The sequence below is a fragment of the Ischnura elegans genome, chromosome 5, assembly GCF_921293095.1.
Source record: "Ischnura elegans chromosome 5, ioIscEleg1.1, whole genome shotgun sequence".
NCBI lineage: Eukaryota > Metazoa > Arthropoda > Insecta > Odonata > Coenagrionidae > Ischnura > Ischnura elegans.
In genome coordinates this window covers 84558092-84580334 of record NC_060250.1, presented here as the reverse complement: position 1 = coordinate 84580334, position 22243 = coordinate 84558092, and the positions used below count along the sequence as shown (strand labels likewise).

General features: G+C 41.4%; 1 protein-coding gene across 18 annotated transcripts in view; it reads left to right on the top strand.

Annotated features, from left to right (window-relative positions):
• LOC124159150 overlaps window positions 1-22243 on the top strand; it is a 229009-nt gene that overhangs the window by 158786 nt on the left and 47980 nt on the right. Inside the window, exon 1 of one of the 18 annotated variants that reach the window (XM_046534751.1) lies at window positions 1520-1725. The exons of 16 other annotated variants lie outside the window; for them this stretch is intronic. In XM_046534751.1, coding sequence (XP_046390707.1) covers window positions 1645-1725 — 81 coding nt within the window. In that variant the 5' untranslated portion in view covers window positions 1520-1644. Of the gene's footprint in view, window positions 1-1519; window positions 1726-12900; window positions 13073-22243 lie in introns of those variants that run through there. One more of the 18 variants, XM_046534746.1, reaches the window with a different exon arrangement.

The following is a 22243-nucleotide window of genomic DNA, read 5'->3' as shown; positions in this document are numbered from 1 at the left end:
AGGGGATCGGGGTTATGGCGGCCGAATCGGTTTTTAAAATTTATTTTCATTGCCCCGTAAACAGTACATTTACAGCCTTTAAAACGGGGAATGAACAATTAGCAAAGAAGGACATTCTTGTTACAATACACACGATTTTGTAAATGCTATGGATATATTCATTAAATTTGCGTTAAATTTATAATTGTCCGGCCCACGAAAAGGTATATTAACATTGAATGAATATTTATTATTAACACAAATTAATTAAGTAGGAGTCAGGTCATATGCACTCGTCAAGGCCCCGCTAGACATGGGCGCCGACAGTTAAAATCCTATGGCGGCGGAATCGGGCCGCATTTTTTGTGGCCTGCGGCGCGTTCCGGCGTCCCTGCGACTCGAATTAGTGCGGCCACCTTAAGGTCCTCTCTATACGCGGCAAGTATATGGAATCCGGCGTTGAAATAATTAATCCGTTAACTATATCAAATGCATATAAAGAATGGGCATGAATCGGAAGTTGGTTATTCAATGCCTACTCTCATTGTAAGATTAGGAAAGAGCGATTTTGGGGTGATTTGCATCAACATACTACCATGCAAGCCGTCTCAATAGCAGGGTAGACAAGTCAAACGAAACGAAAAGCATCTTTTCAATCCGGAGGGAAACGAAATTAAGAGGCTTTGGTTTAGTTTCGCTCCCACACGAAATAAAAATCACCAAGGAGTTAATTTTCGTCTCAGGTCGAAGTATTATATTAAGTTCTGGTGATTGATCACCCCCTGCCAAACACCCTAGAGGTGGCTCGCAGGGTATTATGTAGATGTATTACTCCCGGGAACGAAACTAAATTAATCGAAACTCCGCTCCTCATAGTAAAGTTTCGATCAGTTGTAGTAGGCGATGATGTGATCTTTTTTTCTCTATTGTCATCGCGTTTAAAAAAATTCATTTTCACTTTCTTTTTGATGCACAATTAATCAATTGAATATTTTTGAAAACTCAAACGTAAAATAAAAGGCATTACTTTATTTTCCTGATATGTACCTACGGTAAGTGAACATCGTAGGAAACATCATGCCAGAAAAACTTCCGCTGCCATCGGACTCTTGACTACGTGGGAATACGTTTCTTCAAAAACTCGACCCCTGCGGTTGGCACTTTATCTTCTAGGCGTCAAGTATTTTTTTTTCTCCCGCCTTCGGGATGCATCGGGAGTGGGGTCGGAATTCTTCTTGGTTCTCTACACATTCCCTCCGCTCATAAACCCGGCTGTCTGATGTACCCATTTCCCTCCCTTCGCTTTTCTATCCCATCCTCTGCTCAAGGAGCCGCACTGTTTTGAGGGAGGCGACTGAGGAAGGAAGTGGGATGGGACTTTTGACCTTGGACAAGAACTCGGAAGGGTGTGGGTGCCTCTCCCCCTCCCCTGTTTTACCTCCCCTCCGGTGTCCCTCCGCTAGCCAATGGCAGAGGCGGTCGTGGTAGCCCGGGAAACGTGTTTGTGGAGGGGAAGATCGCGCGGACGGCTTCTCCGCGGGTGTAGTCGGATAGTTCATGTGGTTTGGAGCGGTGGTGATTCTGTTTTCTTTCCTCGTGGTCCTGTCTCTGTGATTGTTTTTAGTGTACCAAGTTCATCTTTCGGGACATGGTATGTGACTGCTTATGCGTGTGCCTCATCGTGAACTTAATTTCGGCCAGCCGCGCTCGTGGCGTGGATGTTTCTCCGGGCTGACCCCGTTTGAGGTAAGAAATTGTTTTTACCCGGTGAATGTGCCTTCGTTTTGTGTTCACCTGACGTGCCGCGCAGTTAGTTGGTGTCCTTGGCTGGTGACTCGCCACGCGGGGCCGGCCGGAGACCGCGTGTGATTGTTGTTGTTGTCGGTCGATCTTACGGATTACGCGATGAGTGGAAGAGCGAGGTGTTCGTAAAACAAATGGCCTGGGTTCAGCGGCGTATCCAGGGGCAAGGGGGGGGGGGGGGGGAGGGGCTAAGCGCGGAGGTCAAAGCAAATTTACCATTCTATCTAGTGTAAATTGGATACCCAAGGGATAATATAGTTGGATCTGCCCCTGAATTGTAACATTACCGGCCTCGGTGGCGGCGGGGTAACGTTGTCGCCTGCCAAACAAGAGGTCGCGGGTTCGAGTCCCGCCTGGGTAGGTTTCCCCGGTCCAGGGCATGGTCGTTTGTGTACGTTAACTTGTTACATTTGTTGAACACCCCGGTGTCAAATGGCCAATGAGAGCTGTATCCGGTGGTTTGAGAATAAAATAAAAAATAAAATAAATTAACAAACGCATGTAAAATAGTCCCCAATTTCAGAGACAATTTGTCTTTCAGTACGTTAAAGTAGTTAAATATATCGGTAAATATAACTAATTACTTGTTAGTGGCAACCTCCCAATATTTCGGTTTTATCTAATGTGTGTTTCGAACCAATTGGGGGTGGAGGGGAAGGAGGGATCTACAAGCCCCCCCCCCCTTACATCCGCCACTGCCTGGTTTGATGCCCATGAAACTTTCGGTGAAGCTTTGATTGTTGCAGCGGGTGAGAACTTACGTTGTGATTTTTTCGAAATAAATACGAGACCTGCACATATTTTAATATTTAATGTTAATTTTTATCTTAGATAGTACTGAAATTGGTGTTTTCATAGACTACTTTTAGCAAATTTTCCCGGTATCCCCGTTTCACTGGGGGCATTCCCCCTATAACCCCCATTGATATAGGATTGTTTCCCCCCTCAACGTAAAACTATTAACTTCGCCCATTCTTGCGACTCCCCTCTGTGGGTGGTTTGAAGTGTTCCAGCCGGCGCGGCGCTCCTCTTATCTATAAATTGCATTGTTATGAAAACAGACGCGTTTTCAAACGCCTGCATCTACTTGTACTCCTCCAAACATGCTTCCTCTCGTACACCACTTGCGTGCGAGCAAGTGCATAATGATACCTAACACTTAACACGAAGTTAGTTTTTCAGTTATGGTTTGTCGAACTTTTTTCTTTACACTATGTGGAATACCGACGAGAAAGATGAAGTGAAACTGTCAGACTGAAGAGAGAGAGGTTATGTCTTTTGCTGTTTTAGCGAAAGCAGGTTGTTTATGCTTGCTGTTTCATGCATGGAATTTCTTCTCAATGTGGGTAATTGTTTTAATTTTCTGCGTGCCTGATTTTTGGGAACATTCAACCGGTTAAGAATTTGCCTACACTGTCAGCTGTTTTTTATATTATTTAAAAGAACTTATATGTAATATGAACTCTCAGGCGGAGGCACTATATAGAGCTTCCCACAGCTACTTGATATCGTACGGCTAGTTGATGTTGTGTCTTTATCCCTTCCATTAGTCTTTTTTATATTTTTAAGCGTTTCCGATAAGAATCCCTTCTACCGGATATCTCCTTCCTACGCTGTTATCTCATTTTCTGCGTTTTATTTCTTGAGTGCCGGCGCATGTTAAATATAAACAGGCATCGTCTAAATGGATGATAGCTATTCATTTCTGGTTGCGATTCCGTAGATGGGTGTATGCGTCGAGTTAGGCGAGAAAGAACATCATCATCATAAGCTCTACGGATCTTGTTGATAACCCTTCACTTGTATCTCCACCGGGTTTGTTTACCTGCCGCATCCTGTTGCGGTTTCATTTACTCGCGCGCGTTTGTAGTCATTTTTTTCTTCTGTTTGTGCTCCCAGAGCCTGCCTCAGTTCACATCGCTTGGAGTCGGGGTTAATATGCTGTCTTAGTTCATTTATGCCTTGATGAACTTCGTATTTAGAGTGGTTAGAGGGGCGTTGCATCATCGTTCAATAACCGCTATATAATGTTGGTTTTTAATGATTGGTTAAGATTTTTTTAGGGCCATGGAGCAGGTAGTCCCAGGATGGGCGTGGTATGCCCTCCGAAGGGTGGAACCCTTTCCTCGACGCGCTCACCCTCGCCGGCCCTCCGCGACCCTCCGAGCGGGAGGCCTGCGTCCCAAAAAGTGACCGCTCTGACTGCAGTTTGAAAATCAATCAATCCAATCATCAAAAAATGTTACCGTCGTACTCCTGGTAATCGTGCGATCAAGTACGCCTTTGAACCGTGTTTCAGCAATGTGAAATTACGATTTTGTTAACTTTGCTAAAAACGTGGCTGCGGTTCACCGGAAAATGGTAGCGGGCTGTTTGAGCGAGTTTCGAGCACGGTTAGGCCGTCTTGTACTGCTGATTTCCACGCCGAAGCTTCAGTTACTTTGCCAGAGTATTTTCTTAGTCACTACCTATTGATACTGAAATACACCTATCAGGGGTAACAACATATTAAAAAAAAAATTATTCCCAAACATCCGAATACAACTCTCTTAGGCCATTTTATATCGGGGTATTCAACAAATTCAACAATTGTGCATAACGAACAACCATGCGCTGGATAGGGAAAACTTGCCCGGGAGGGACTCGAACACGCGACCTCTTGTTTTGGAAAATGTCGCATCTTGGTGGTGAGGGTAGAGCTATCCTTTTTTCTTCTGTGTTCATTAGCGTCTTGGAATAATATGAGTGGGAGTGAGAATAATAGCGTCAGTAAGAATGATATGCAACATTTTTGTCCAACGTTTCCATATATTTTTTGTACCTTCCTCGGGGCTGTACATGTATAACATCGGGGCATTACATGTATAAACATTAAATGTATACATGAGGGCATGAAAGATTATTACATTGTTCTTTAGTATAGCAAAATAAATGAAAAGAATCAACTTTTAAATAAAATAGCAAGAAGAGACAAGCATTTTGGCGCACATTTTTTGCAATTCATTGTTTAATGATTGTATCTAAGCTAATAATTGACCATAGTTACGATTAATTTGTATTTTCATATTGCTCAATAATAAATATATACAGCAGATATATTTTTCCTAGATTGTCAATGTCTCATATTTTATTGCAGCTGTTTTTGTTTTTCGATCGTCGACCAAAAATGTTTCATATCATTCTTGATCCAGTACTCCGAGGCGATGATCGCCAATTGAAATATGAAGTCGGGGAAAAGAAATCAGATTATCTTCAGTTCTCATAATAGGGTGTTTTAACTCGCGGGGAATATCAATTTTTTAAATTAGGAATACCATCTGTTTCGCCGCTTTAGTTATTACTTTCGATCAAGAGCCTCTGTGATAGCTGATGTCCAGAGACATTCGGATGCCTCTTCCACTCTTACAAGCATTTCCTTTGCTATATGTTTGCATTTCCTGGAATAATGTGTTGTGGTTTCGGCATTGGCTCTACCTTGAGGTCGCTGCGCAGCTATCTGGCACGGGCCGTGAATTTTCGAAGATATATTTGAAACATATATGCCAAATACGTTAGCCCGTGTGTTTTAGTGCATCCGCCGAATTAGTTTCGCGTTTTCCCAGCGCTGGTGAACACGAGAGGCATCGCGTACACCTTATTTCAGATCGATGACGCGACGATACTTACTTCGTTAAATCAGGTGTTCAGCGGTGTTTACATCTGCGAGGTACTGTGCTAGTCACCACCAGGGTGTGTGGCACGAGTGTGTAGATTCTGTCCAGAGCCATTTTTGGTGACCAATCCATAGGGACCGTATTTTTAAGTAGATGTGGTTGCTTAAATATCCTTCGCTTATCGTCGTTTTAATATCCCGAGAAAGACGAAGGAATTGGATGGATGGATGACGAGATGGAGTTAACATTTTCATTCGTTTGATTACCTAAAGCAGTTCCACTTGCATTATTTGTGCTGGTGATTCATCGCTCTCAGCCAAACACCCTAGATGTGGATAGCAGGGTAGATTTATTGATTTTAATAGCAACTCTTAGTCGACGAAAAGAAAACTTTCCCTCTCAGTATTTGAACTTTTTTTCCATGAGTTCTTCATTGTTGCGCTTTTTGATGCTAGTCGTGCATGAATAAGCCCCATTTAGTAATCAATTCTTCATAGGCATATTAGCTCTCTATGAAGGTGCGTCAGTTTGTAGCTTTTTAGGAATCTCATCTTTGCCCCTTGCCAGGAATTTGTAAGAATTGCCAGCTCAGTCTCTACTCCTAAGGTGGGCTCTTTTAGACTTGACGATTTTCCCCTTTCTCATCGCTTATTTTATCGTATAAGGAAATGTGTAGAGTTGACTGGACCCAATACGCCCGATCTTTCGATGACATCAGTAGCTACCGGAAAAAATAATTGTTTGTGTGCATATAGTTTGCAGGGGTGGGTCGACTCCTTGACTTCGCGTATGTCTCCAATGTCTATAGCGCCTTTTATATTAACGATGTTAAACTTTACATAGTTGTCATTTGCTAGTTGCAATAACGGAATTATGTTAAAAGAATGAATACTACTCGTTTCACAGAACTGAAATGAGTTCACTGAAGGAAGGTAATGCTAAAGGCCTCGTACTGGTTACGATGTCCTCTTTCTCCTCGTGCATTCGGGACAAAAACACAGTTATTGCAAAATCGTCGCTTATCATGGGACGCTATTTCAGTTCTGCATGGTAACGTTTTTATGATATATATTGTAGTGTTCCTTATAGCCGTGTATGGTTAGGTTCTTGTCATTATTAATCTTTTTTTTGTTATTGAATTTCTCTATTGCAGTTTGTTTTATCTTTTTTGTGCTCTTACTTCGCATCTTACGATAATTCCGTAATATCTGACCCTCCTCGAAGAAATCTTTGCGTGAATTGTCTACTCTGCCTATTAGTAAACACGCCCATTGTATGAGATTTTATAGCTTGAGCGTCGTAACATGTTGATTCACGGTAGCATTGAGATAAGGGATGCATCCGAAGTCATTGTTGGCGACTGTCACTTAAAAGCGCAAGATTTGAGCCAAACACCTGTTTGTTTGCAGACAAGTGTAGTACACATTTTATGGCTATAGTTTTTGGTTATTTATGGAGTTGGTGTGGTGTTATTTAATCTTCGTCTATAATTTGAGCGTCTGGTGTATGTTTACATTCTAACTCAATCTGCCTATTTTGAAGAGGTGGGTTTTAAATTTGAAATGGCTTGGTCGTTGTGTCGTAGAAAATGATGACAAGGTTATGGGGAATGGATTTTTCAGTGCAAGTTCATTGCGATTACTGACGCCTGAACGAGTAGGCTTATCTTTAATATTTGAATCCTGTTTCCAGCTTTTATTCAAATGGTGCTCCATAAGTGCCATTTTCCTGTGATTTTCATGTGATGATTTACTTATTTTAATTTATAGATAAACCTTTACATTGCATTATAAGATTTTTATATTCTCCTACACAAATGTTCCAATTCTATGAAATATATTTTATGGTAGCTTGAATCATTATGATTAGTTTGATATTTTAACCCTATATTTGTGTGACCACCTTTAATGTGACTGAATTAAGGTACTGTAGATTCCTATTATTTGAGCCGCTTAATTGGGACAAGTCTTCTAGTCTAGCATTCCATTGAGGACTTACCTTGAATTTTATGTTCTGTGGAGTTTTCGCGCTCTCAGTGCGGTTGTTGGCGACTCCGTCGTGTTACTTCTTCTGTCGCGCAGTTAGTTCCTCGAATATTCTATCGGACTAGTCACTAAAGGAGCAAAAAGCGTGCAGCTCCGGATTTGTTTTTCCTGTCCCACGGTCTTGGTTCTCCCTTCAAGCTTCTCACCCCATTTCACATCTCTCCCTCCCATCTTTGCACCGGTCCAGACTTGCCTGCCTCTTCCACACGTGTTTCCAGGCCCGTGATCAATCCCTCTCTGTGGTCATCTTACTGCTACCAGTGCGTAACATTCGTTCACTCTTGTTTGGATACGAGTGACATTGGGATGTGACGCAGCAGATCTAGTTGCACAATTATGTTGTTTGGTAGGTGCCGCGTTTTTAGATTGTTTTGGGAGCGCTTTTTCATATATTTATCGCCTTCGCAACGACAGAGGTTCTCTCTTTTTTTAGGGTAATCGGAAGCACGGCCTATGGCAAGCCGTATATTGGTTGTCAAGTCTAATATCATTCTATTTCAGCGGAAGTGCTTGATGTTTTTGTTGAAGCTGAGTACTCGTTACCTTCATATTTTTTCCATTCTTGTATTTAACGCAGAAAAGAGCTATTATCGGTTTATTTTATTGCCAGCAGTTCTGCAGAATCGTTTCCACCTCAGCTTGGTAGTGTTGTGTATCAAATACTGAAATACTAATGTAGTTCACTTTTCCGGAAAACGATAACAGTTACCTTTGGAGAGTTATTTACAAAATCCATAGTTTTCGTTCAGCCTAAGTGCGGTGTATTTTGGGTTGGGTGATTATTAGAATGCAAATTAATTGAATTAATTTTTTCATGAATTCAAATTTAGAACCCTCAGAGAAGATACAAAATACAAGAACCCTCATCATCAGCTCATGACACAAAGGTTCAATGGACAATATCAGCGATCATGCAATGGATTTGATGGGTGCGAATAGCTAACTACGACGGTAGTTTTTGTTTTCTTTTTATTTGTTTCGGTTTTCATATTTACTTTCTTTCAATTTGAATTTAAATTGAATAATCACATAGGATGAGAAGAATCAGGAATGTATGCCGTCTATTTACTCTGTCGCATAAATGGCAGTTCAGAAGATGGGTCATTAATGTTGGTTTCGGTTTTTGCTTACTGTGCAGTAATAAGGTGGTTTCCTATTATTTTTTTATTGCCTAAATCATAAGATTATTACTCCTGGAGTACGAATTTCACATTTTTAGATTTTTAAATGACGATATCTATTTTTTGCGATTGAAAGCGAATGATGAAGGTAATGAAAAGTGAAAATTTTCAACCGCGCGATAACGCGACGGCTAAGTATGAATACTGGGATAACTCCGTGTGGCGTCGTTCTGGTTCCCGCTGCCGCAATTGAGGTGACCTTGGGGCGAGGCTTTGAGCGCTGATACGACACAGGATGCTAGCAGGTAGCAGAGTACCATGCTAGCTGGTAGCGCTTGGCTTAAGTAAGGATTATTAATACCTTATCAAACGAAGAAAACTTTCCGACCTTGGCCAGTTTTAATTGGTGATTATTCAGAGATGTTTTCCAGAGCTCTGTGCCTAATGCATGCATTGGTAATCTCAGACGATGTGAAACTCCTATCCACTGGTGTAGAAACTAGGTCCCTCTGACGTCACGTGGAGTGGCATCGCATGGGCGCCGATCTGGCCTTTTTCAGATGAGGATATAATTGACCATTGCCAATCGTCTTAACCGGTCATTTCTAAATCCAAATAATTTTTATATTATGAATACACTAATGGAGGGTAACGAATCGCAATCAATGCATTTCGTTTTCTTTGGTGAAGGAAACTACCCTGTTGCGTGTTTTCTTGCTGATATTTCCTGTACGGTGGAGTCCTGCACAAATATTTTTGTAATTGCCGGATAGTTATGCAGTTGTTGGAGATCAGCATTACTTTGACAAGTGCTGATGTGTTCCATTCGCGGTATTTGCAGATGCCAGTGGAGTCGATTAGAAAGCGATTTGTGGCTTCTTTTTCCTGAAAGTAGCTTTGACGCTCATGTATCCCTGATCAGTTTGTTGCGTTAGACGCTTTTATGGATTTGGAGCATGGATTCACATGATGCATGCTTCATCGCATATTCCTCCATTGAGATGGCGGATAATTGGATTTCCCTTATCATCTGACTTGTGAGCTGATTGATATCTTAGCTCGTCTCTTCCTCTCGTAAACAAAGAGTATCCAGTTTATTCACTGATGTTGTCGTTTCGCAACAAGTAATCGGTATGGCGTCATCTTTTGCAGCTGCCGTATCTACTCGCATGTGAGGGAAGGATTACGAAACCTACAGTGGCTCTAACTGGCTTTAATCATTTTTTATTGATAAAGCGCGTTGACGCGGCTTGGACTGTCACGTGACCCCACTTCAGCCTCTATTTCCCCTTCCCATTCCCGATGGCCTGGTATATTAAAGGCTGGTTGGGAAGAAGCTGTCTCAGATTCACGGCTGCGGTTATGCTCGCTACATGTCATTTTCCTGCTTTCTGTGATCGACTGAGAGTTTGTCTTGTTTCTTGAGCTATTGTTGATAGAATATAACTGTGAAGTTGCTTGATAACCGGGAATTGTGGAGAAGTAACTCTCATTTCACGTGGTCGTATACAATTATGGTTATGGTGGCACAGCTTATTTCACCAAGAGATACTGGTCCTAGACGAATTCGGCGTTTTCCATAACCTGTGGCTATTCGCGATTACTTGAAGACCTTAACACACTTCGAGCTCATGTGTCCAGGCAACCAACCGACTATACCCACGAAAATGCCACAAGATTCAATTTATCGGATATATCCGCAAAATTTTAATACATCCAATGAATACGCCGGTCTGGAACTTGAATTTCGTGGTATGATGACTTGCGAGCTACCTCAAGGTGGTTTGGCCGGCGGAGACTTTTCAGATACGTGGAAAGCGCTGGAAACATGGAAGGATGTGGGGCTGAGGTACCTAATGTCCACACTTGCACCGATCGTGCTTTTATCTTTAACCTTCCCCAGTCCCGACATTGGCTCTCATGCACTGTATGTTTCAATTTAGGGCTTCCTTTCTTCGTAGATTGACGCGACGTCGATTTAATTGACTAGGTGTCTGATCCGCGAGAGGGGATAAAATAATTGGCGATTATCGTATTCAATTTCTCAGGTCCAAGTCCACACACATGTGGTTTTTTGGACATTTTTTGCTTTTCGTTTTTTATATTATTATGTATTTGCGATTACTATTGAAGTTTTGATTCCCCTTATTAAGGTATTTTTTTCTCGACAATGCTTAAGTACGCTTAGGTCGAATTCTCCTGATCTAATCAATTTTCACAATCGCCATTATTGTTTTGCCTGATGTTTTCAGTTCAATGACTAACGTAAAAGATTGTTCACATAAAGGACACCACATTATTGATAACAGTTTTAACGTTGAAACCGACGGTACTTGCCTTTTTGCCCTTGACGTAATGACCGTATTATCTTTATCGTCACTTTTACCACGCTAGTTAAGTAACGCTTAATAGGGAGAACCCGTCCCGTATTTGGTTTCCGTTGTAACGACGTTCCCTCATTATTTTTAACAGTTTCAATTTAGCAGCATTTTCATTTTTTGACCTTGAAGGAGGGACTATGATTTCGTTATCGTCTCTTTAACCTTGCTAGTTAGTTATCGCCCAAAATGCAAAACCGGTACGATGTTTGAATGCAATAAGGTTTTCGATTTTTATCATTCTATTTCTGTTATTTATGTTAATGGTACCGTATTCTATTTCGTCTGTGAGGATTGTGTTATTGCCTTGGGCTACTTATGCGTATCCATCATAAAAAAATAAATTTTTTTTTCCACTCTATTATACAAAACTGAACTAACTAAAATGACATGATATGTTGAACCCATGGTTCGTATTTGAGTTTGTATTAGATTGAGGATATTACCATTTAAAGTATTTTTCGAGGATCTATCGAACTTCCACCAAATCAAGCCTGAAACGATCTTATACGTATTTATGTGTAATTTGCTTGTGACTCGTTTTGAACAAGTTTTCATGCGTGAAGTTCCCTAGGGATGATGTTGAATGCTGGTTTTAGGAAGGGCAAGGGGAGGGAGAGGATATACTCGTCGGGGTTGTCCCCTAGCTAATGGGAATGTCGGAGCGGTTTCCGTGTCGCAACGCAAAATGGTTGCTTGAGAACGTGGTTATCTAAATTTAACTTAGCCCCCGCGTGTGTTGCAACATATGAGGTCATGAATATCTTGCAGACCTTATGAAAAATTTGTCATTTCGTCATTTATCATTGCAAATTATGTTCATCCCTGCAAGATTATTGGAGTTTCGTGGCCCATGAGAAAGCTGGCACGTTGTAATTTGTACTGTAGTAAAAACTCCGTTATTTTACATTCTGTTTTGCCGAAGACCAATTTAGAACTATGATTAGGTCTGGCTTACTGGTCATGTAATTCATTCGATCGATGCCAGTTGAGCGCCCTCGCATTGTTATGATCTTATATGTGCCCAGCTGTATAAAGTCACGGTTAATCTTCGGCGATTGGCTGTAGCGTGGGTGATAACTTTCGTATTTAGCTGTATGAATCGAGTCATGAGCATTTGGCTCGTAGTGGTTGTCTATAGGAATTCAGTCTACTTGGTTTTGAGTTAAGCTTTGTGGAAACCAAATCTCAACTGCCCATAAGAGTTTTCAGTGTTGCCCAAATTCTTAGTTTCTACACATCATGCCAATGGATTGCTATCTCGATGAACACCAATACAAACATTCGATTTATCGATGAGAAAGTATTTTTCTTATCATTCATGAATTTTTCTCGAGCTTGCGGATTTAATTCACTCCATTACTTCATCACGTTCATTTCTTTCCGATTTCTCTTTCGTTCGGAAGCTGTATTCTTTTTTACACCGAGAATTGGTGTATTAACAGAGCTCGGGATTTTGAAGTCGTCTGTTATTCCTAAATGCAAAGGTCACTTTGATGAGACTTCCAATATTTGCTGTATAATATATGTTATTGCGAGGAAAAGCAAAAGTAATGAATTTTATAGATCACGTCATCATGCATATAACTTTCGGTTAAAGCCCCTAATTATACTTATTTCCCCGTGAAACTTAATTCAAATTGTCCGTCAGCGACGCGTGTGGCGACTCAGGTAAATCCATATACATTCGCGGTGATTATCAACACTTTAAGAGGCCGACTTGAGGATCCTATTCTGTAATATTCCTAGTGCGGTGTATAACGAAGGTACAAATTTTTATCCAATTGCCACGTTTCCATTTGGCCACTGCTTATCTTCGAGTCGATTGTATAGTATCTTATCTGTCGCAAGGGAGTTCATGATACGCGCTTCGTTTATTCTTATCGCTGTGGGCGAGGTCCACTCTCTTCTTTTCGCTCTGGCCTTTCGACGATCCTGTCATGATTCTCCAGCATGTGCAGCGTCCTGAGATGAGGGATTCAAGTTTCACCGTCTCTCCAGGAGGCTTACCCGTTGAATTAAATCCCCTCAACTGTATTGGAAGGCCAATGAATATGACCTGGGCGGTTCGTCACGTATATTTCCAACGGCAGGTAAGCTATCGACGATTGAGACGTCCATCGTTGGGTTCTCCGGTTTTGCTGCCCTGCTCACGTCGGACGTACTGATACCCAGCCAGCATGGACGAATGTCGAGGTAGTCAAGTTTCCTGGAAATTTTAGGTGAAGAAGTCGTTGAAATTCGGTCTTGAAAGTCGACGGTCAACCGTCAAGAATGACCGGATTGTGGCGACTAGGCAGCTGCTTAAGCGACGGCCTACGAATTTGTTTTCGCGTGTCTGTAACTAGCATGCGCTCTCTGGTGAGCTGCGGAAAGCGTGGAACAACTTTGCGGTGGTCATAGGAAAATGACTGCACTTAACAGTTATATCGTATCGTATGGCGTAACTGTACTTGACCACATGTTTACTCTTCAAGTGCATGGGCTATTTTGCCCGTTCCCCCGTCAAAAGTGAGGTAACTGATTGTCTTGCAGCTGTTCGATTATGAGTCCGAATAAAATACCGTCGTTTCGTTGGCGTTCTTTGCCATCGGCTACACAAAACCATGAATATTATAATGGAAGATCCTCAGGTCCTCTCCAACTGTTTTATCATCCACCACACATTTAAATTGGTTTAACAAAGTCGCCACATGCATCGCTGACGGACAGTTTGATCAGAGTTTCACGGGGAAATGAGGTATAAAGAGCCACCTCTAGGGTGTTTGGTAGGGGGTGATGAAATCGCCAGCATGCAAAAGGATTCCTACATGCACGCCACATGGTATAAAATCGTTAGGCAAACGAACTTATTATACTATGACATTCATGCAAAGGTAAAACTTGCGATGTTAGGCAGGTGTGGTTCTGGGCGGTAATGTTATTGTGGCGAATCCTGACTTTCAACTGAATAATCTGCATGGTTTACAAGGTATTTCGCCGTCGTGCGACCTGAAGTCCGAAGGAAGTTATCCTTAGGAGAGAAACCAACATGTTATTTTAATTGGTGGTCCTCGATTTTGTACAAACTTGTTATTTTATTTTCCTCGGACATTGTCTTCGCGTACTTGCCTCGATCATGAGCTTGATTCGGAGAATTAAAGTTATTATTTCTCTCCGTATTTTATTTTGCGAAGTATTCCGTTGATGATGGACTCTGACAATGAGCACGGCCGTCACGTTTGGGTTGTATTATTTTTATCCCATTATAGATCCTAACAAACTCTTTCTTTATCCCTGATGAAAGTGTTGCATGTGAGCCACAAGTCTTGATGAGAAATTCTTTTCTACAGATTAATGATGTCCCAATTCTAAATTCTCCCCGTGGTGAATGGTAGGATAAATCACGAAGCATAAATGTATTTATGTATACCTTGAGAACAAGTCGCAGTGGAAAGACGGTGTGGTCGACTCAGTAGTTGAACCAGCAGTTCAGGAATGCCTCGTTGTCACGTTCGACCGCGACTTTATCTCGGCACGTATATCCTGTTGTGTAATCCAATCCGTTGCTATCGTCTTGGACTTCGCCCATTTCTGTTGACGCAGTTGACGGCTTGTGATAAATAAAATGATTGCGTTGTTCAAGATTGCTTTGATGGATGCACTCTGTGTTGCAACCTTAGTTTTCGACTGGTCTTAGCATAGTATTCGGCTCATCGCTCACCAAAATTTATGGCAACGCGATTGTGTTACCGGCTAAAAATGAATTTAGCTATTTTGTTTATTATTATGCGTCACAGGATAATAAACGAGACAAATTAATTCGGCTCATCGCGCAGCAAAACTTATGGCCTCGGGATTGGGTTACTGGTTGAAAATCACTGAAGCTATTTTGTTTATTTTTATGCGTCACAGGATTATAAATGTGGCAAATTGTGATCACCGATGGGATAGAGCTTTTTGTTGGGCTGCCTGGTATCCGTTAAGGAGGCTTATCCTAGAATGGTTTGTTGAAGGGTGTGGGTATCGGCCTTTGGGATACGACCCTTCAAAGCATAACAATAGAATGGATCTCGCGCAATCCCCTCAACCCAACCCACCGGTACGTCACCTCGCGAGATTCCTTTTCCCTTTCTTTTTCAGAGCACTCAAAAAGGTTTTAATTCGATCTATTTCCGTCGAATTGGAATATGTGTCTTTCTTCTAAGTATAGGTGCCGGTCGGAAAGTGTTAACGGCTCTGTAAAGCTTGCACTCCATGCATTTAAGTCAACGTTGTGAGGTTTTATTTTAATTTTAGTGGGAAAACGCAGATTACTCCCGCTATAATCCCCGGTAAAAATTAAAAATTGTTTTTGAATGTGGTATCAGCTTAAGTTGGTAACTAGTGGTCTAATACTTCTATTCTACCTGTCACATGCGATATAATATATTTTTTACATTGGACTGGCATAACCCGGGTCTGCCTAAGTGGCCTAGGTTTATGCGTGAAGTATCTTAACTTACCAAAAATTCTTCGACTGCGTTTTTCTTTTTCTACCGGTCTTTTCTCTCGTTCCATGCGCGGTATTTATTTTGTTCACATGGTGTTTGTGTTTTTTTTGTTCTCATTTTTCAGATGCCATGATGTCATTTCCACTGTCCCATATGTGAGAGTTTCCCGCGTGAGTTATTAAAGGGTACTGTTGGCACCGGTTTTTTGTAGTTACTTCCGTACCATGTGTTTCGCTCCCGTTTTTTTTACTTTCTTATATCAAAGTCAGTATGGAGTGATCAGCATTTCTGTCGCGTCCACTAGTTCCCTCAACCCTTTCGCCGGCTGGCTAATCAAGCCTGGTTATTCTCGATCCTCACAAGTCTGTCTCGTCATGAACTTCCGATGCCAAGTCGCGCAGTGACGATTAGTCGTCATCAGATTTTCGCAATTTTAGCACTATTTAAGAGAGGTTTAAGTATTTTGAAAGTCTAACAATGGTAAAACATCTATAATGTGCCTAAAGACTTCGTATTTCAATGACTGTTACGCATTGGAAGTAGTAAAATGATTTTACACGAGTAGTGATAGCTGTGACATCGATGTATTTACCTAGATACTTCGTTGTGTCGCTCTTCTGTCCTCGTCTATTTCGTCGCTCTCTCCTTTTGCGGTGAGTATCTGGGTGGAAGGTGGTACTTTATGGGTTCTGCTGGAGTGGGAGCGTCCGAGGGTCACGCCTAGAGTGAAGGGGAGGTTATTTAGGCTGCTCATTCGTAGGGTTCAGTCAACTGGTCAGACGTCATAATTTTGGCAGACGTCCTCCCAAGCCGTGTTGGGATTTAAATGTGAAATAAGGGGTTTTTGCTGTATGGGCACATTTCCACTGGCCAATTATTGCAGTTGCACGCCCTGGGAAACTCCTTAGGAAGTTATGTTAAACTTCCTAAATGTTTTGTATTACGTCGTATTTAATTCGTATTTTTTAAGGTATTAATTCTGAATATTTTATTTATGTTTAATTTTTTTTCGCCGTAAACTCGAAAGGTTGTTTTTTTCATTTTTCGCTCAAAAAATGTATATATTTTTTTGTTCTTGAGGGGGTACAGCCCCTCAGAAAATGACAATTTTCATTTTGATTTTTTCTTAATCGATAGGATACTTGCATAAAGAACTAGAATCATTTCGGTCGTTTTTTCTTGCTGCTGTATATCGGCCTTTGAACCTGGGATAGAATGAGGCTTCTAGCCTTCAAATCGTGAGATTACTCGCTCTGATATTCTATCGCTTAGTCTTTCCTCGTATCAGTTTTCTCGCTGACTCCTCCGAATTCCATCCCCTCCCATTGTTGTCAGCAAATTCTTTTGCTATATCCCTCATCTCATGTGGGAGGTTCAGCATTCTATTGAATCTTCTTATTCTCAGACGCTGAGCTCATTACCCGGCTTTAAGTTGTACGGTACAGGTTATGTTCTTCGATAATCCATTTTAGGGTGCACTAGTTCCTAGCTAAATAATCGTCACCGTATTTCGCTTATTTTGGGATTCTCATCTTACTTTAGCCGTGCTTAAGTTAGTAATAACTTAATGATAAATCTTTCTCATCCACAGCTGGTTTGGTATGCTATCCAGCTATCGATATTGCATCTTCATTTTATTAATATTGAATTGGATAACTGAAATCGCTTGTTACAGGAAGGATGAATGCGTTCATCAGTGAAAACTTATCTTGGCAGGGAATGTTATTATCATTAGTCTATAAAGAGTCTGTTGAAGTATGAATAAATTAAATTGACTGTAATTCATTCTTTGGGGCCGTTGTTACATTTGTGCTTTTCAAACATTTTGTCACTGGTGGCGGTCCGGGTTAAGATTTGTAATTCACTTCAGTAATTCATTTTTTAATTAATCTCAATCTGTGCATCCGTCTTACCAAAGTAACAATGGTTCCGTGAAATTCACAGGAATGTATCTGCGAATGGGTCCTGCTTCAAATTCGAATTTGATGTCCTCGTGGATGCAGATCTTATCTCAACGTTCTCCAATGACGAACTTACCTCAGTGGGTTTTTGCTGTATTACGAAAATTACTTCTTTTCTTCGAACTTGTCCGGAAATTACAGACGGCGAGTCTAGTTTGTAGCACTCATTGGCATCTTGCTTGTCGCTGTAAAGTTTTGAGTAAAATGTAGCCGCAGTTGGGCGCAGGTGTATTCGATGCGTTGCCTTCTACTGGATGCGAGGGTTCCTCGCAACCCGCTCTAATTGTAAGGGCAGGCGCGCACTAGCGCGACCACGACTGATCTCCGTCGCACACCTTCCGAGCAGAGCACGACCACACCCACGATAGCAAAACACATTAACCGTCCACTTGCTCACTTGCGGTATGGTCGGGTCGGAGTCAGTGCGCGGCGCGCCATTACAATATGTGTAATTTCTGGCCGCAACGACAGCTGAGTCGGGGACGACCAAATTCAAAATTTTTTGTCGGACGACTCGGGTCCGACCAACGAGTCGCTCTTGGCCTAGTGTGCGTCACTCCATTTGTTGCAATGCTAAAACTTGTCGTGTGCTACAGGTCGTGGCCATGGTCGCGCTAGTGCGCGCCTGCCCTAAGTAGGTGCTAGTTAATCCCTAGTAACTTCCTCCCCCAGGCCGATAGGTTTCAAATTGTTACGACCAGCTTGGTTTTTAGGTTTTTTTCTTCAATTTATCCGAGTGTGGGCTGACTCGTCCCTCGGCAACAGACGATTTTAAAATACAACAAAGTATCTCAAGGTACGAAGAAATATCTCATATGTGACGGAAGATTTGAAGTACAACGAAATGTCTCATGTTACGACAAAAGATCTCATCTTTTCCATCGAAAGGTTCCAACTCATTGTGAGTTTCCCCGCTATTCTAAACGGCTGTGATAGTCGCTCCGTCGTTTTTTTACATAAGACTCGTTAAATTTTTCCCACATTGTATTAATAGAACTTACGTTTCGCGCTGTATTATCTGATGTTTTCGGATCGATGAATTCGGTTGAATACCTGAGAGAAGTCGTTAGTTATTCGTTAAAGCAGCCTTTCACTCTCGCACAGGGTGCGTCTTTGAACTTCTGGCGTTTCATTTTGTTCTTGGGGTGAGTATCTAGTATTTAGGTACTGTTATTTCCATAGACGGATCCAGGGGGTGGGGGGGGGCACGGAGGCACGTGCTTCCCCCAGACCCTCAAAAATATGTAAGACTTTTAATACGGTCCCATTATCATTGCGTGCGTTTTGTATTACGAGATATTATTGTGCCCCCCCCCCCCCCCCAGAAAGGAATCCTGGATCCTCCCCTGGTTATTTCGTTTTTTTTTATTTCGTTATTCTGCGTGCATGTGGCTTATTCCATTGTGGGCAATTGCATTGTAAGAGGGCCGTTTCGACTGATCGTATTTTTCCTTCTTTCCGCGACGAGGTGCTCGTTTATAACTTACGTTATTATTGTGGATATTACTATGTACGAACGTTTGTCATAAGCCTTTTTCTCCTTCATTTTGTATTTATTCATTTGGTTTACTGTAAGTCTACTTAACCTGCGCCTATCACACTATCGGTAGTATAAGTGTGGACTCATCTCGTGTATTATGGATAGCATGTTTAACAATATGTCACGTCCCTTTAATTTTGAACCCCCGTGTTCATTTTAGGGCAGCTGCTTGTTTGTTCGCAGGCAAATTGGCTTTGCTCAAAGCTGTTTCTAGTGAGAGCGTTCTGAAGAGTTCCATCAGAAGCAAGGAGGTTGTTAATAATTGGAGGCGGTGTATTCGACTTTATAGCGTGGTCAGAATTCCGCCATCTTGGTTTGACAATTTTCGTACTTAGTCTCAAACAGTGTACGTATATAATCAAGTATTGTATTCCTTATATCGCCTCTGATTTATAAAATCAAAATACAACAATTACTTCTTGATTGTCGTCGGAGTTTTCCGATCGTTCGTCATACTACTGTGTATTTAAACTGTCCATATAGTCATATCGTGGTGATAATATATCGTCGCGAACGTACTTTCGTATTATTATTGCGATAGGTCCGCTGTCGTAATATTTCCATTGGTTGTAATCTTATTCATTACCAATAGAAGTGCTGGGGGATGGGTATGTTACACATGTAAAATGTTATTTTCGGCTAAATCAGTGTTAGCACAGCGGAACCGTGTTAATGGACAATAGTTTATTTTCTTGGCAGAACATATTCGAGCCATATTTTCACGAAGCCTTATCATAATGATAAAAAAAAGGTTTACTGTGTTCGTTTGCGATAGTTTATTTTAACGTTACAACGATCATGACCGAATATTTCACCAGATAGTTAGCATTGACTCTTATGGGATTATCAATGCTTTGGTCAAAGCAGGCGTGGCTATCCTACCCAAGCACCCCTATTCCTGCCAAACAGCGCTCACGCTCGGAACCACTGGTGCCCCTTCCTGTATATTTACAACCTCATTGGTCAGAAGTCATCATCATCATTGGTGATCTTTCCATGGAAAAGTTTCGACGGAAGTGTTGTCTCCACAACACTCTGTCCTGGGCCTCTCTTTATCTTTTTATACCTAATTCCTTCCATCTTTTCTGTCTGCATATCGTTCCTCCTCCGTCTTCCTATATTCCATTCTATTATTAATTAATTCTGTAGGCAGGCACTCCTTGAAATATATTCTATTCCTTTTGCCTTTCCCTTTTTTATTTCTGTCTGTATACTTCTTCCTTCTCCTATTCTGTACTTCGTGTTTCAAAGTGTTCTGTTAACTGTACGTCCATTAAAATTTGAGGGTTTCCGTATTGGTTGTGTAATTTGTAAACTCAACATGGGTTACTCGTTGTTGTTATTATTATCGTCGAATGATTATTTGTCGTGTCATATAATTTAAACCCGCTGTAAAACTCAGTGTTCATTCAAGTCCGTGCGACTTAGAAAATTATTTTTCTGTAGATAATACAACAGCCTCGTTCACCATTTATCTTTAGTGTCGATTGTGATCGGCTTTATAAAATGAAGAGATCCGTATTTTGGTCCGTCGCCTACTTCCCGAGCTATTCTCTGCGCAATATCGATAGGCTTTCGATATCTCTTTACCTGAAAAGTTCATGACGTCCCGGACTCTTACCGAGCGGCTCACTACTACTCGGCATCGCTTTTGCGTCGCACATGGTTCGTTACCATAAACAGTCTCATGATGTATTCTTGCCGTCAAACATGGGGTCTCTCTCTTCGACTTAATGATCCAGAACTTTAATGACGTAGATATTCATGAATTATGGGCAGCAACTTTTGCATTTTTTTCACTATCATGTTATGAAGAAATGGCCAAATCTTGATCTCTTATTTTTCCTCTCAATTTATATTCCCTTTTCATCTACTGAATTATCTTATTAAAATGCGAGGTTAATGTCGCTCTCGTGGGGACCACCGACGGTCAGCCGCGCTAATGAGGGTCCAACCTCGACTTCGAGCCTAATCCGACCCTTTTCGGGGACCCGAGCTCGCGAGGGATGGACCCAAAACACCGGGAGGGCCCCCACCCATCTGAACCACGTGTAGTACATTTTGCATTTTACAATTCTTTTAGTGCTATCTACAATTTATTGGCTTTATCGTCTTCTTGATCACACCAGGAATACGGGCGTTTTTTGATCGTCTTTCTACGATGATTTTTAAGAATTTTATCCAATCAGCGATAAAAGTCCCCTTCTGACTTGGCAACGCTGCATCCAGCAACTTGGGGGTGGGGTAGGAAAGGCCTCTCGCTCCACGCTGAACAATGGCATTCTCAATTCTGGGAAGTTCTGCGAGCCATTTCTAGGGTGTTTGGCAGGGGTGATCAATAACCAGCATGCATTTGGACTCCAACATGCAACAAATTATACTACTATATGCTGTTAGAAATAATCCGTAGTATGTTGGCGACCGTAAGATATGGTTAACTTCGTCAGAAAAGACACTGCTTTTGAATTTGTCTAAAAGATTTAGCCTATTTTCCAATCATGAGGGTCCCAAACACTGGCAGCGTATTCCAAATCTGGTCTAACGAGGGAAAAGTAGCTAATTTCTCTCACTTTGTCGTCGCACTGTCCTAATATTCCTTTAATAAAACCCATTTTACGATTACCTTGACCGGTTATTTCTCGAATATGTTTATTCCACGATAGATCATTATTGAGTCTAACTGCTAGATATTTCAGGGATTCAACAGTCTCTACTTGGCTCCCCCAATAATATAGCTGCGTTGTAGGACGTTATTCTTCTTCAAGAAATTCATTACGACGCATTTTTTCCAAATTTAATTCTACATCTACATTTACATTATACCCTGCGAGCCACCTCTAGGGTGTTTGGCAGGGGGTGATCAATCACCAGCATGCATTTGGACTCCCACATGCACACCACACCGTCCAAAAAACGTCCCGTATGATAACAAACTATACTACTATATGCTGTTAGAAATAGAATATAGAATAGAAATTCAGAAACATGCATTAAGTTTTACATAGGTTAGTAGGCTACACTACAAGTCATGCAATCTATTTACGAGTTCTATTGCTGCCGTTATAATCTCTTATTGATCGTGGAAAAAATGACATTCGGAATCTGTCTGTTCTACAATCTATCTCTCTTATTTCATTTATATGATCTGATTTTCCGTAGTACGTTGGCGTCCGCAAGATATGGTTAACTTCGTCAGAAAAGACACTGCTCTTGAATTTATCTAAAAGGTTTATTCTATTTTTCAATCTACGGTCCGACAGGGATTCCCATCCGAGTTTATCTAAGAGGTCA